Raw genomic sequence first — 13,943 nt, 5'->3', positions numbered from 1 at the left:
TTCCAGATACTTCATGTGATGTATTAGCTGGAATGAGATTTGGTCAAAATGTAAGAGAAAAAACCCAAATAATAGATGATTAATAAACATTGATTTCTTCCTCACGTAAGAGAAGGCCAGATGTGGCAGTCCATGGCTTGTATGACAACACCACATCATCAGGGATGTAGGCAACAGACACCTAGCTACACCACTCTCTCAGTGCCAGTGCCTTATGGTCCAGGTGGCTTCTGCAATTGTATCTGCATTACAGGCAGCAAGAAGGAGGAACGTAGAGAAAGTAAGTACCCAGTCTCTTTCTAGAAGCCCACAGAGTATTCTGCTTACACTTTTTGGCAAGAAATTAAACACATGGCCACATTTAGCTGTAAGCAAGGCTACAAAATGTAGTCTCTTAGCTGGATGCATTGCTACCTCAAATGAAATTGGATTCTTACTACAGCAAAGGAAGGGGGGAATCATGTTAACATAGGTAACTAGCAGTCCCTGTCCCATTGAGATTTCTATAGTGTTGGTATCTGTAAGTCTTTTTTCTTGGGTGAGTAAGTTTCTCCAAAGATGTCACCTCCAATTTCCCATAATTTTAATATCCCAACAACAAAGTTATAGGAGGTGCCTCTGGTGCCCCGTGTCAGAATCCCCTCAGTGTACCTCTGATTTTAGTTGTATGGTGGTGGACAGGCTTGTGTAACTCACCTTACTCTGACAAAGTCCAACCTTAACCACAGATTGGATGTCTTTCTGCTTTCTACCCAGGGCATTGAGCTGCCATGGAGCCTACAGGCCAATTCCTTAGAGCTACCCAGTGGGGGAGGGAATTGAAGGATTAATGTTGAAGGAGGGAATTGAAGGAGGGATTGGAGGCTGGATCGGATCCAGCCTCCGATCCACTGGAGATATGAACAATTGAAAGGTGTTCTGTAAGCTTCTCAGGAGGTCCTGATGGAATTGAGCCCCGGCTGCCCATAGTAGAAACCTCAGTAACACATACTTGTATTGACTTTCCCTCTTTCTGCTTCACTCTGCTTGCTACCTCACTCTTGCTTCCTGGGACCATGTCCTGAATAAAGTAACTGCACCGAAGTTTTGTCTTAGTCTTTGCTTTTTAGGAAACTCAACCTAAGATAAAAGTAATATCATTCTTAAAGTTTTAAGCTTAGAGTCTTAAATCTCTTGTCCTCACATAAAACTTCAATGTAACATCCAAAAAATACCACATGTTGTCAAGAAGAAAACCAAAAAAAGGGCTAATTTTAAAAATTCTTTACTATACTTTGTATTGCTGTTCACTTCCTATGACTGTGAAATATGGTTAAAGAAATAACATGAACTCAGTTCTTATCTTGAAAATGTACGGATGAAGCTTGGGCCAAGAATCTATCATAACTAACTGGCACAACTAGCAGCTGTTCTGAGATGAATCTCCCATCTTCGTGCTTCTAAAAACTGATTTCATAAGAAGTTTTAGAAAATGCCATAGTCTGGAATTGACTCTTAAGGAAATATCCAGTTCTTACAGGTCCTTTTGCCCTTTGACATTGATACAATGAATTGCTTATATGTCTCTCTCACTTTCCCTAGCACAGCATCTGGAATAGGTAGGTGATTAATTGTTGAATAAATGAATAAATGAAATTATAGTATATACTAGTTTCTATTTTCTTATCTTGTAAAATAAGTTGAGAATAATGTATTGACATAATTGAGGGAATCTTTGAGGACATAGAATATTGATAAAATATTTCATAAACCTGTGAAGTAATATCTAAAAGTTTAATATCAATGTTGTAATATTTCTGATAAAGGAAAATGGTTGCAAATATATTGAAATTTCCTTTTTATACTTTAGATGAACTATGTGGTAGTATCTTAAGAAATTATAGTAGATCACAAGTTGGTCATTTAAAATATTTATTTTGAAATCATTTAATAGATAAATTTTGAACCAGAAAAAAGTATCAAAGTATACTAAATCAATCATCTGTGGGGTTTAAAAACTTTAACAGGAAAAGAAAAAAGGATGTGCTAGTGATAAATATATTTTACAATTCACATATTTTATTGTGTAATAAGCTGCACTGCATTACATTCTAACAACTGCAGATACGACATTATAATGATTTTAATGTCTAGACTAGTCATTTTGATACCACAAATCTTAAAGTTCTTAACGGAAAAGAGCCATTAGCAAATTTATGCATCTAAGCTCAGTTTAACTCAATTAAATGAGATTTATTGAATTTTGTGCCGAACACTATTTTGTTTGTGCAGCAAACCCTGGTTATCTGTAGAGGGTGTCCTCCTGAGGATCCCAGGAATAAGGAACAACAGATTTAACTGGCCCATTTTCTTGAACTCTAGAAGCCAGGAGGCGGGAGAGGAAGTGGTACCCCTCCTTTTTGTTGCTCCCCTGGGAAGATGCCAGTAATCTTTACTGGGGTTGCAAGTCTGTATTTCTGTACTGATTCATTTCCATAAGTTCAGGTGTACTGTATCAGCTTCCTAGAGCTGCCTTAACAAAGTATCACAAACTTCATAGCTTAAAACAACAGAAATTTTTAAAATCACAATTTGGAAGTTACAAATTCAAAATCAAGGTGTCAGGAGGGCCATGTTCTTCTCTCTGAAGGCTCTAGGGAGGATCCTTCCTTGCCTCTTCCAGTTTCTGGTGGTTGCCAGCAATCCTTGGCATGTAGATGCGTCATTCCAATCCTGTCTCTATCTTTACATGGCCTTCTCCACTGTGTGTCTATGTCTCTCCTCTTATAAGAACATCAGTTTTTAGGCATACTCTGACCCAGTATAACCTCATGTTAACTAATTACATCCTCAAAGATGCTAGTTCCAAATTAGGTACATCTGTAGGTACCTGGAGTCAGGGCTTCAACATACTTTTCTGGGGGGACACAATTCAATCCACAACAAGTATCAACAACATTTCTTTCCAAGAGTGGAAAATAGCATCACATTTTTGGCAAAAGGCAATGTGTACTATTTATGTTGTTCATAATCCTTACCTATAACCAAAACCAGTGCTAAATTACATGTAGCAGTTACACTTAAGACATATTTAAAAGACTTAAGAATAAATGGGCATTTTAGAAGTCAAATAAGTCAAATAGCAAGTGATGAAATAATGAATATTGAGGTGGCAAAGAAGGCTTAATTTCCTTCTCCTTGTGATGGATTCACTAACCTGAGATGGAACATAGGACAAAATCAGCCTCTGCAAACAGTGGAATACTCCAAACGTATTTTCAGTGAGGATCAGTCCAATGAATACAGTGAGACCAAACAATATTACTTATTGTTGAGAAAAGTATAAATAGAACACAATGTAATAGATATGCAGATTAGATCTCCCTTCCATATTCAGAAAATGGACACAAACACACTTGATTTTGCTTCGGCTTTATCTACAGTTAAGCCATCTATTGCTTCTTTCAACTCTAGTAATCCTACGAGCACTAAGATCAAATGCATAATATCTTGGTCCACTGAAGAAAAGGAAGAAGGCTATAAGAAAAAGAAAAAAGATATAATGTATTGAATTAGCTTGTAGCAGATCTTGGATGTTTTCAATTAAAAAGACCCCACTCCTGTCCTAATATAACTTTGCAATGCAAATGAGCTACTTAAATTTTTTTTTGAATTTATTAGGTTATTTTTTTTTCTACTTACAATTCTTCTGGAAAACGGCATCAACTCTACTTTCTATTCCTTGAAAGCTACTTGCTATGCTTTTGGGATAACCTGGTTCCATGGATTGACTTTGGTCATCATATCTGATGAGAAAAAAATAATTGTCCCACATTTAAGACCAATACAGTGTACAGTGATTAATAGTTTTATTTAAATTGTATGTACTTTACATAATGCCTTCACACATATTTTCTCATTTGTTCTTCACAATGTCCTATTTACTGGGAAACTAACAGTGGTTAACTTCTCTACCTAGGGGTACATACATATTTATAAAATATATGGGTATCACTAATATGAAAACAGGCTTCTGATTGTTGGGGCAGTGTTATTTTAAAAAAGGAGAGCTTATATGCTCTAAGGCTTTTACTTAATTAGTTCATAGTCTCTCTATCTGAATAAATATAAATAATAATTTCAAGTTGGGAATCAAGTTCTGTATAACATTTGCTTGAGTGTAGTAGAATTTAACTCTTAGAATTTAATGAATAAATGAGAATTAGCCTAACTCTTTCTTTGCATCCCATTTTAGTGTTTTATTAAAGTTTGCTCTGTTTCAGGATATAGAATCCTCAATACCATTGTGCAGGAATCTTAACTTTGTAAAATTTTCAAAAGCCAGAGTGACATCAATCATCTTGTGAAAAAGAATGCCTATCAGAGACCACCTAGATATTTTTAACCTTCAGTGGCCTAATCAATGATGGTTTGTAAAGAGGGTAAAGAAACACAAATTTCAATTTCTAATGGAAAAAATAGTTTATCTTACCTCCAGAATTGGTTGTTTACAAAGAAGTATGTCTTTCCCCTGTAGGAAACAGCTGCATCTATTGCTTGGACACTGCTTGGGAAGCCATAGTTTGCTATATTCTTGGGATAACCTTGCTGAATATCATAGCCACTTACAGCCCAGTACTGATTGCCTGCCAATGATTCAGGTTATATATTAGATAAAGTTTTTCCATTCCTACGAAATGTATACCAATTCTTAATCTTTGCATAAATTCATCATAGAAATGAAAATGGAAAAAATAGTCTTGAAAAGATAGAAGTGGTAAAGTCAAGACTATTGGGCTATGATAACTCTAGTGATTTCCTGGAACCTGTAAAGCATTTCCAACTTCTTAGCCTGACACTCAGGGCCCCACACTTGAACGTCTTATCTCATGTGACTTCTATACAGAGAACTAGAGCCTTGGGGAATCTTAGAAATTTATATCTGGGATGAGGGTGGAGGAAGGCTAAAGGTGGTCTAATAAAGTGTTCTCATTTTGTAGATGAGAAAACTGATGCCTGAAGAAGGTACAACATGCTCAATTTCATACAGCATTTAGTGGTGGAGATGCGACCCAACCCAGGTCTCGTGACAAAAGCCCAGCTAGCCTAACACTCTCTCCTTGACTCACCTCCTTGAAACTGGAAGGGACCACAAAGAAGTCCTGCCCTTCCCTTCAGGAGGAACTAAAATAAGATGAAAACCTTAGGCAGTTACCTTTGAATATGAAAATTAGGTCCTTGTCAAAATCCTCATAAGCAGCCTGTATACCATTTACCAGGGATGGCCAGAAGAGAGAAATGAAATTGAGTTCGACTCTTCGTAGGTGAGGATGCTTTCTCCAGAAGTACCTAATGGAACACAAGGGAGAAAACCACATACAATAGTCTAAGCAGGCAGCTTCTGTGAGTCTTGGGCTGGTATTGATCCTATAAGATTGCTGGGAGGATATAATATACAGTGAAGGCAATGCTTCCAGCACAGTGACCAGCATATGGCCAGCACTTTATGGTGATACTGTCCATCTGGTGAGTATTTTACAGTTTTCAGATGAGCTGATAGGAGTGACCTTATTTGATTACATTTTACATTGCCCGCCTCCTCACACATTGACAAGTTTTATTTTGTTAGTCTCTTTCATTATTGTTGCTACAATATGAAGAGAATATTTAGAATATTCTAGCAAAAGCAATACAAGTACACTCAGCCTGTGAGTGCACAATCACAGAATGCCAATGGAAAATTGAAAAATTCAGTCAGATGATTTTCCCTGCAGCTTATTAAGTGACAGTTTCCATTCACTTGAATGAATTTGGGTGGAATTGAATGCTATTTTGGTGTTGGGTAAACCCAGCTATAGAGTTCCCATCAGCTAGAGTCCATGTCTGTTTACATCATCACAAACATCTAAATGCTTACAGATGTTTTAGCTTTTATTTTTCTTTTCCTGGATGTTTTGATTTACCCAGAAAGCACTATCAATTCCAACGAGATTCATATGCATAGAATTCAAAGGAAAAGCTGGGTAATGTGTAATATGTGACTTAATTAGAATCCAGTTTTAAGTTATGCCAGTAAAAGAAGTCAAAGGAAGGAATAGTTCATTCTTATACTTGTCTTTAAAGAAAAGTATTTCTCCGCGGAGTGTAGTGATAGCATCAAATGTCAGTCTGGGGTCACAGGCTGTGGGTGTGGTTGGTCCAGTAGGTTGCACAGGGTTGCTCGAAGGTCCTGAAAGTAAAAAGACTTTTTATAAGCATGAGTCCAGGGTGAATTTTGGTGTATTTCAGTTACTTCTCAGGTTGGTGAAGGGTCTTCATATGAAAAGAAATGCTAGCTGACTATCCTATAAGACATTAATCACACATTAGGCCCTCTTAAAAGTTTTATTTTTTAAAATTAAAAAATAAAAAAGGGGGTAAGATGAATTGGGAGATTGGGATTGACATATATACACTAATATGTATAAAATAGATAACTCATAAGAACCTGAGGTATAGCACAGGTAACTCCACTTCGCTCTACAGTAGAAACTAACACAACATTGCAAAACAACTATTCCCCAATTAAAAAAAAAAGAAACAAAAATAAAAGAGTAATGGTAGCATTAGAGAGAGTTCCAAGCTAAGTTGTGAAATAAAGAAATTTGAATTCTTCCCCCTCCCCTCTGGCAGTTTAAAATTAGAATCCCATGCTTCTTTCCCTTCTTGCCTCCTCTTTCTGCATTTTTAGTCACTCAGTATCTACTTTCTCCTTTCTCACTAAAATCCACCTTCTGGAAAGAGGCCCTCACAGCATAAATCTAAATCAAAATGTAGCAATATTTTTTTCTATAAGTATTTAAATTTTAATGTATTTTCCCATTGTAGAATGAAAGGCTGCTAACAGTTCAAATATGGGCGAGTGAGAAAGGGAGGTGTTTTCAGGGGAAAAGGAATTGGGGAGTAGAGGCAGTTAGACTAGGTCTCATCATCCCTGAAAATTCTACTGTCATGAATAAAATTTGTAGTTGTGGGACCCTGGCATGCTTCGTTTTGTACTGCTGTCCAACCAGAGAGGGAGAATGTTTTACACAATTCGACTCCACGACACTCCCTTCCAATCAACAAAACATTTTTTAAATTTTTTTATTTTTAGAGAGCTACAAACCTCTTCTCTGGTTTATTGTTATTACAGCCACTAGGGGGCAGGAGGGCAAGAGGAAAGAGAGAGGCAATGGTCTTATCAGACAATACTTAGACAGAGGCAAAGGCCTCTATATCCCTCCCTGAAAAGTATCAGTACTGTCTTTAAAAGATGTTTCTTTCTCTCCATACTCCATCCCCACTCCCCTCTTTCCCCCACAGAAAACAATCTTGATATGTTCAATATATATGTATACATGTTTGTTAGCATGTTTCTTGAAAATGCCTTGCTTTGTCTATATACATATTTAATTTGTGTAGATTCATGTATTATGTAATTTATACACTGAGTAACATGTATCATTCTCTTTCTTTTCCAGGAAGCACAATGTTTTAAAGACTCATCTATGTACATCTGATTCAGTGCTTCTCAATGCTGTACATTACTCTATGGCAGGCATTCACCACATTTTACCCATATATTCTCCTCCTGATGGACTCCCAGGTGCCCTCTAACTTCGATCACCATAGCCAAGACTGCAATGAACGTCCCTGACATGGCCAGGTCTCACCAGGTACTGCTGCTCTTCAGATGACCTTACCATAGATGGCCTGAATGCCACTGATGTCATCTTGAGGGAGCGAGTAGGTGCTGGGCTCACTGAAAGCGTAGTTGGGATACATCAAGGCACCAGGGTCAGAGGAATGAGCCAGCCCCAAGGAATGGCCAAATTCATGGGCAGCAACAAGAAACAAGTTGTAATCTGAAATGCAAGCATGTGTGGTGAATGGCTCCAAGTAGACTGAAGGGTGGTGGAAATAGGATCTCAAGGAATGCAGCTTCTGAGCCAAAACTCCCTGGAGAAACAGCCTTTCCCATGCCTACCTTTTTCCTTTTCTCTTCAGGTACCTGAAGAAATGGAGATTGGAAGGAATCAAGGTAGGGGCTATAGGTTAAGATTAGGTGAGTATGAGGTCCTCACCAAATCTTAGAACCAAGAAAGACTGCTGCTTTTATTCCAGTTCCCATATCTCATGGGCCTGGGGCTCAGGCAAGTGATGGCAGGGCCATCACAGGTCTCATGACTCTCAAAAGCCCTCTCCTCCCATGCACCCACCCCTACCCCTCTCCAGTCTCCCAGGCCCACAACCCCATGAGGAGAGTCTCAGTCTGCCAAGCAGCAAGAGTGGCCTCAGATGCAGAGCTGACTCACTTTGGCTCCCTGACCACTCAGCACCAGCTCTTCCTTGATTCTGAGCTCTCCAGGAAGCTTCAGGAATTTTCCACCAGAAAGAGACAAACGCTGCTTCTTATTGCTTCCTACCCTTATCTTTTAACTTCCATGAGCATAGTGCCTTTCATAACTGGGAGCTTAAAAACTTTCAAGGCTTGCACTTCCTGTCAAATAAAGCCTGAGCTCCTTTGCCAAGTTCAAGACTACTCCATTTGGCTCCAGCAGACATTTGAGGACTAGATTTCTGATGTGAATCCTTCACTCCAGCTAGTCTATGTGCCATTTCACAAACACACTGTGCATTTTCTTACATGTCTACTTAAAAAACAATCATAGTTGTACAGCACTTTATTATATGCTAGGAATTGTAATAATATTTAATCTTAACAATATTTTTATGAAGAATTGTTAGATTACTTTTACGATAAAGGAACTGAAGCCCAGAGATTTTTGAATACCTTGTTATATTGGCCTTGCAACTAATAAGTGGTAGAGCTGGGGTTGAACCCAGGTATGATGGCAAGACCTGTGTTCTTATCACCATGTTCAACTTCCTGATGATAATTACCCTTGTAATATTCTACTCATGCTCCAAGACTTTCTTTCTTGATCATCACATCCTTCCATTTTGCATTCATAAATGCTATAAAAAACATCTTTGAGTGTCTGGAGTACTGGGCAAGGGGCTCTGGGAGATTTGTGATGATGCATAGACTAAAAGGGGAGATGTGTGCAAACAAACAGAATGCACAGAATAATAAGGAGGGCAGTTAGAGAAGAAAAAATCAAGGCTGTTGTTATTCTGAGAGGAAGGCTTCATTTCCAGCTGAAAGACAGGATGGGGGTGGCATTTGACGTAGCATGGAAAAGAGGGATTTTGAAAGGTGGGGCTTAGGGTGTGGGGAAAGGCGTTTCAGGAAGAGGAAGAAATGTGAGCAAATGTAGGGCAGTTGGAAAGCACATGGTGTGATCTAGAAACAGTGAATGTGCCATGTGACTGCTGTGTGTGAAATATGAAGACAAGCCATGAAAGATGAGTTTGGAAGATCTCCAAGAGCTTTCAGTGTCAAGTGAAGGTATGTGGACATATTTGGCCTGGAAAATGTAAACACTGGGCTTTCCAAATGTAAAGATGGGCTTTCCAAGGACAAAACTTCTTACAGTGCTGGGGAAAATTAGAGGAAGCTGAGATCGGAGGTGAACAGTCCAGGTGGGAACTGGACCAGTTAATTCAGGTAAGAGGTAATGACTGTCTGAACTAGTGGGGAGGGCAATAAGAATGCAAAGTCATGGGGAGTGTTTATTATCTTTGGGTACTCACAGCTCCTAGCACAGGGACTTAGGTAGAATAAACACTCAGAACATTTATGTTGAGAAAATGGTGGGAGGAACAGGTCCCAAGCAATGGTAAAATGCTCCTTTCCTATTATTTTCTAAAAAGTGTTCTTTGGCTTCTTGTTACCCTGTAGCCTTGTAAAGTACCATATGGTCTGAATATACCTCTCATTATTCTCAGTTCTTCCCTTCAGGTGGTCTTCTTCTTACTCTGAGTTTTCTCCTGAAAGGGGTAGTTTGCTATATGGAAACGTATCATTGAAAAAGAGCTCCACGAAGATGAAATCACCAGATGAACGAGAATAACTAGATGGCTGCTCTTTCCTAAATAGGTCAGTTTTCTAAATAAACCAATTATTTCTGAATTTCCAAAAATAGGAATCTTTTTCAAACATCATTAAATTTCACAATATTAAAATACATACCCTAAGGCAGTGGTAAGCGAACTTTTTCTATAAGAGTTCAGATAGTAAATATTTTAGATTTTTATGAGCCGTATGGTCTCTGTGTCAACCACTCAGCTTTGTTATTGTGGTATGAAAGCGGCCATAGATGATACATAAACAAAAGAGTATGTGGCCCTGTTCCAATAAAACTTTATTTATACAAATAGGACCAGGAAGGACTTAGCCATGATCTGTTGTTTTCTGATTCCTGCCTTAGGAAACAAGGTCAGAATTTAGCTTCAGGATTTTTTCTAAACCTAAATTAACTTAGTATCTTGAGGTAGCAAGAATTTTAAATGATCAGTTTGTGTGAGTGTGAAATGTTACAATAACTTGGCTGTGTGTGTATGTAGGAGGGCAAATTCTAATGTGGAAAAGTTCATTTAGAAGCTGCATGTGGACATAACCTTGGTTAACTTACTTCTGGAGGTTTTGGTCCATGTTTCTTCTGCATCAAAATGAACATCTCCTCCAATACCTGGGCCTGGCTGAAAGGCATGAGCAAGGATCCCATTGGGTCCATCAAATGGAGAATTGTCCCCATGATCTGAAATAAAACGATTTGTATTAGGTATTTGCCAAGTCTCAGTTTAGCCAGGGAAAGCAAAATCGAGCATGACTGCTTTGAGCCTACCTCCTTGGAGAAAGGCAATCTTGATATCTGCTTCTTCCTGTGAGGTCTTGGTGAAGTTCAGGGGTGACACGCGACTCCAGAGTTTAAAGGCTTTCTCAAGAGCTGTTTCCACTTCAGCCTCTGACAAGTCTGGGGTATAGTTAATAATCCTTCAAAATGAGAAGGTGTGTGAAGCGTTCATTATTGTTTAGAACAGCAGTCCATCAGTAGATTGAATTGCTCTAGTTTGGAGTTTGTGCATATGTGATGTGCTACCACTGAAGAGGGTGCAAGGAGGGATGCGGGACTTAGGGTTGAAGACAGACGTAGGTTCTGGACCAGTTACTACATGTCTTTAAACTCAGTTTCCTTATTCATAAAATGAGGATAATAAAATAGTACCCCTCTCATAAGGTTGTTGTGGGATTAAATGTATGTAAAGCATTTAGTTCACTACTTGGCAAATAGTAGTATTCAACAAACATTGGGTATCATTATTATTGTTATTATCATCAAGATGCATGAATGGTGGGGCTAGATTCTCTCCAGCAATGATTAAGCCTTTTTTGGGTCCTAAAGTGAATTCTTAGAGAGACAGCCAAACATTGCCATAGTCCTCTTTAGATTGATAGAGAAAGAAGACAAAAATGGCAGGCTTTGGATTGAAAAGAACCCATGGGATCTTTACCCTTTCATTCTCATACTCAGTCACTAGAATCTAAACTCTATAAGAGCAGGGATATTTATTCATTTGTTTGTCTCTAGTGTATTCCGAATCCTAGAACAGTGCCTGACACATCATAAGTGTTCAGTGAACATGGGCTGAATGAGTGAATTCTCAAACTCTAGAAATATTACCTGTAGGTCAGATTAGTTTGTTTCCACTTGGGGTTTCCTGGAGTTATCATAAAATTGCCAGTATCGGGCACTCCACAGCGAGGCTTTCCCATGATCTCCAAGGTTTCCTCATTTGGCTTCCCTGTTATGTTCAGCCCAAAGAATTGCTGCATTTCTTTAAGCTTCTCAACAATCACACTAGTGCTGTTCTTCCTTTCAGACTGATATTTGTACCTTGGTAATTGGTAGAACTTTTCTAGGTAATTCTGGAGAAAGTCAAACATGTAACAGATTTGCTGTGAAATTTCCTTCAGTTCTCTGTGCATTTTGCATTCCTTTTTAAGTTATTGCAGAGGTCAAACCAAAACTAATAACCTGATAGTCACAAAGATAAAAGCACAAATTTTCTGGTTGACTTGGAGAGAACATTGCCTACTGGAAAGAACAGTCCATCCATTCAGTGCTACAGTTAATATTTATGCATAAAAATAGGTATTTCATAAGGGATGAGTTCCACATCCTCAAGCAAAATGCTAGTACACAGTCAGGAGACTGCCTTCTTTTTTTAATAAAAAAACGAAAAACAAAACAGCATCAGCATTTATTGACTCCTTGAAGCATTAGTTGCAGCAATGCAGATTCTCTTTTTTAATCCTCTTTTCACTACTGTAGAGAAGGTTTAATCATACATATTAAGACATGAAGATGCAGAGAAATAAGGAACTTGCCAAGAAGATAATCAGGTCCCAATTCACCATGTTGCTTCTCAAATGAGAATTAACGTCTTCAAGAGAAGAATTCCAAACATGTTTTGGGGCAACAGCAGCATCACTGTCATTAGCATTTTATCCACCACAGTAACTCTTTGGGAGGGGCCAAAACTCATTAAGAAGGTTCTGAGGGGTGTTAACAAGCTAATCATGAAACTTCTTTCTCTCACCTTAAGCATCCTTAAGTGGCACTTTGCAAGTGACACAGGACAGAGCAATTTTGTGCTCACACAGGTTTTGAGATCAGATAGATTTGGGTTCAAATCTTAGCTCTGCCACAGATTAATTTTGTGTCCTTGGACACATCACTTAGATGACTTCAGATTCACATTTGTCTCTAAAGTGGAAATAATAATCCGCTGCCCTCATAGGATTGTTGTAGGATGATATGAGACAATGTTTGTGAAATGCTGAGCAGGGGCGCTTTGTACAGAGTAAGCACTTAATCACTTCTATTAGCCCATGGGTTACTGTTATCATTGTAAGAAATATATTTTTTTAAGTGAAAGAAAAATAACAAGAAGAAATGCTTTTCTAAAACTGTAATGCTAAGAAAATTGTGCATGACAAATTTCTGACAGCATTCCCTTGTGTTCCTTTAAAAATTTGGCCTTTCATACTGTGAAACAATGGAGAAAAGTTATCAGTTTTGCTTTTACAGTGCTTTCAAGAGTTTATAAACAGCCCCATAATCTGGTTTTAGGAAATATGATTACACTATGAACTGATTTCTAGTTCCTTAGAGTTTCCCATCCTCGCGCTCTATGTACACCTGAGATTTTTGGCTGCAAAACAAGTCCATGTAGAAAGCACCAGTCATGTAGTAACTGTGTTGCAGATACACCAGAAGGGAAAATCTTAGGTAAGTAAGAAAGAAAATCATTTTATAATTAAAACCATTCCTTCTAAAAGTTTTCTCCAGCTGCAGCAGCTCGGCAGCAGTATTTTCTGAGGGTTTGAAGAGCCCAGCTTGTTTGCATGCCTGGCTTTCAGAGGGCCCAGCTTGGAACTCTCCAAATCATTGAAACCAGACGTTTAACCTCAAACAAATCATTCACATAATTCTTTCAGGCTGCTTTAACTAAAAAGAGAAGAGAACCCAAACAATTTCCTCATCACCAGCAAATCAACTGCCCACCTAATTGATAGTTGAGTTACCTGCACAATTTTTGTAGTTTTCTCTTCTAGGAATTCAGAATGTACTAGAAAGGCCTTGGAAAGCTGCACGTGGAGTAACAGCAGAAGTGGAAGCATCTTCAGACTGAACATGGCCTCGTCTTCAAAAACTACCTCTCCTGGCCTTCCCTCTGCCCCTTCTCCTGATGGGTACCCTGAAGTTCAGAGCATCCCATGTCACTCACTGCTTTCATTTGGTCCTTTATAAAGCCCTGTCTTAAACAATTGCCACATCAGGAATGTGAAGCAACACGGGTTAATTACACTCTGACAGTTTTGCAATGTTATAATGTGATCTAGTACCCCCAAATAGGGGAGTCTTTCAATGGAAAAAAAAGTACAATTTGCTGCTCTGTTTTGGGGGTTTTTAGATATTTACTTTTGCAAAATTGTCTGGTCAAGGAAAAGGAATAAGAGACTAATTCTGAAG

At 38.4% G+C, this 13,943-nt stretch overlaps 1 protein-coding gene across 1 annotated transcript; it reads right to left on the bottom strand.

Annotated features, from left to right (window-relative positions):
* Positions 1-3,412: 3,412 nt before the first annotated feature.
* MMP8 (matrix metallopeptidase 8) lies at positions 3,413-13,606 on the bottom strand (the record flags this gene model as incomplete). Its single annotated transcript, XM_082659836.1, has 10 exons — positions 3,413-3,516; positions 3,682-3,785; positions 4,472-4,625; positions 5,195-5,328; positions 6,091-6,208; positions 7,704-7,865; positions 10,539-10,664; positions 10,752-10,900; positions 11,589-11,833; positions 13,496-13,606. 10 exons carry the CDS (start codon positions 13,604-13,606, stop codon positions 3,413-3,415), a joined length of 1,407 nt encoding a protein of 468 aa, XP_082515962.1.
* Between the last annotated feature and the right edge of the window lie 337 nt (positions 13,607-13,943).

Source organism: Grampus griseus (genome assembly GCF_964374135.1).
Source record: "Grampus griseus genome assembly, chromosome: 8".
Lineage (NCBI taxonomy): Eukaryota > Metazoa > Chordata > Mammalia > Artiodactyla > Delphinidae > Grampus > Grampus griseus.
This window is presented reverse-complemented; position numbering and strand designations above follow the sequence as displayed.